At 39.4% G+C, this 2,447-nt stretch overlaps 1 protein-coding gene across 1 annotated transcript; it reads left to right on the forward strand.

The window, feature by feature from the left end:
* On the forward strand, positions 1-2,129 carry LOC128165672 (tripartite motif-containing protein 3-like). Its single transcript, XM_052830442.1, has one exon. It carries the CDS (start codon positions 22-24, stop codon positions 1,696-1,698), a length of 1,677 nt encoding a protein of 558 aa, XP_052686402.1. The 5' UTR covers positions 1-21; the 3' UTR covers positions 1,699-2,129.
* Positions 2,130-2,447: the final 318 nt, after the last annotated feature.

A 2,447-nucleotide genomic window follows, 5' to 3' on the forward strand; every position in this document is an offset into this window, starting at 1 on the left:
ATTTACATCGTGTGCCTGACCATGTACCCTAGGACTTGGGCCCAGGATGTGTTACGGTGTCGTCTCTGTGAGACCCCGGGCCCCCCTTTGTATTGTGACATTTGTCACATACATCTGTGTAAAGCCTGTGTGGGGGAACATCTCTCTGATGAATCCACAGAACACAAAGTGGTGCCATTTAAAAAGAGGGGATCTACTCCAAATTACCCAAAGTGTCCTAAACATTCCACAAAACAATGTGAACTTCACTGTGAACAATGTGACATTCCTATTTGTGCACTCTGTATTTCTGGAGAACATTTAGGACATAAACCAGTTGACATTGTTTTACATATTGAAAGCAAAAAAGAACTTTTACAGAGAGAAATGCAAGAGTTAGAGAAATCCATTTACCCTAAATATCAACAGATTGTCTCTAATATCCCAGTTCAGAAAGCTGCTCTGAATGAAAACAGCCAGAAATTGACAACAGCAATAGACAAACATGGAGAAGCCTTGCACAGAGAAATAGACACCATTATACAGAAACAGAAATCTGATCTCAATGAAATGGACACCAAACACCTGGCCGTCCTAAATAAACAGGAAGATGAAATCACACGCACCATTGATGAAATCACACAGACCATTACTGATCTGAAGAAGCTAGTGGACTCCAATGATGTCAGCCGTGTCTCTGCCTACAAATCAAGGATTGCTGAATTTAGAAGATTGCCTCCTAAACTCACCGTGTCCTTACCAAGTTTTACCCCTCAGAAGATCAACAAAGAACAGCTTTATCAACAGTTTGGTTCTCTGTCAGCGTCATCTATCAAAACAGAAGAACAAGTCTACACCGTGGATGTCCCCGGTGCTGAGTCCTCTCCCCCGGACAGACCGCTCATTGATGTACCACGGATCATCACACAGATAAACACCGAGTATGGAGTCTCTATTGGATTATACAGTGTGTCCTGTCTGAGGGATGAAGAACTATGGACGCGTGGTCGGAACAACAAGATGAGACTTTACAACCTGCAGGGAGAACTAGTGAAGTCAGTCAAAACCAAGTCAGGGAACACACCACGAGACATAGCAGTGACAAAGCGTGGGGATCTAGTTTATACTGATAGCAGAGATAGAACTGTGAACATAGTGAAGAATAAAAAGATAGAGACAGTGATCAGACTACAGGGGTGGGTACCTCACTGTGTCTGTAGTACCTCCTCTGGTGACCTCCTGGTTGTCATGGTCAGTGATGATGATAAACAAACAAAAGTTGTGTGTTACTCTGGCTCCACAGAGAAACAAAGTATTCAGTACGACGACAAAGGACAGCCTCTCTATTCATCTGGTGTGTACAGTAAAGACATCAGTGAGAACAGGAACCTAGATATCTGTGTGTCAGACTTTGACGCCCGTGCAGTAGTGGTGGTCAATCAGGCCGGGAAACTCCGGTTTACCTACACTGGTCCTCCCTCTACTACCAAGGGATCATTTTGTCCACAAGGCATCACAACAGACAGCCAGGGTCGGATCCTGACCGTAGACTGTGACAACTACCGTATCCACATCCTGGATCAGGACGGACAGTTCCTCCGCTACATTGACAACTGTCATTTACAGGATCCACGGGGTTTATGTGTGGACACCAGAGACAACCTCTTTGTGGGTGAACACATCACAGGTAAAGTGAAGAAAATCCAGTATTACATGTAAACAAACTGTGTGTATTACCAACAAATATGTAAACTGTGGGTATGTTTCATTGATATGAACTATATATAAACACAGTATATATATTATATACAAACAAACCATGTGTATGTATTATATGTAAACAAAGTGTGTGTATAAATAACAGAAAATGTACACGTAAACAACATGGCTGTGTAAATTACAGGTGAACAATCTCTATAATCATGATAATTTATACTTCATTGTATACCGATGCATGTAAGCAAATGAATATGCTACAGTATATAGTAAACAGACTGTTAAAGATATTACATACAAATTAATTATGATTGTGAATTATGCTGATTTTTTTTATTTTTAAAATAATAACTCAATGTATATCTATATTTCTTACTATGCAAACTTTGTTTTAATAAATTATTTAATAACCTGTTACTGCCGTTTCTTTGATTAAGTTTTGATGAATTTAATTACCTGATTACTTACTTGTATTTCATCTGCAAATACACAATGTAGTCCTTCTGGTTACATCTATAATGTTGTAGACACTTAGACCGTCACAGCAGTACCTGCATATGAAATATGTTAATTAAAAAGCATATAACACCTCTATGGCACTTCAGAAGTAAGAATTAGGAAGACATTATATATATATTATACCACAACAAACAAGAGGCCCAAGGGCCCTAAAGTCCACCTGAATATGAGATAAAATCCACTAGAGGATTCACAGAATCGCAGCTTTCTTTTAGTTATTAAAACAAAATAGT

Source organism: Crassostrea angulata, chromosome 10 (assembly GCF_025612915.1).
Source record: "Crassostrea angulata isolate pt1a10 chromosome 10, ASM2561291v2, whole genome shotgun sequence".
In the NCBI taxonomy this organism is placed as follows: Eukaryota; Metazoa; Mollusca; class Bivalvia; order Ostreida; family Ostreidae; genus Magallana; species Magallana angulata.

Bases quoted from the DNA above. Each gene is read 5' to 3' on its own strand.
- LOC128165672 (XM_052830442.1), top strand. From the start codon at position 22: ATGTACCCTAGGACTTGGGCCCAGGATGTGTTACGGTGTCGTCTCTGT.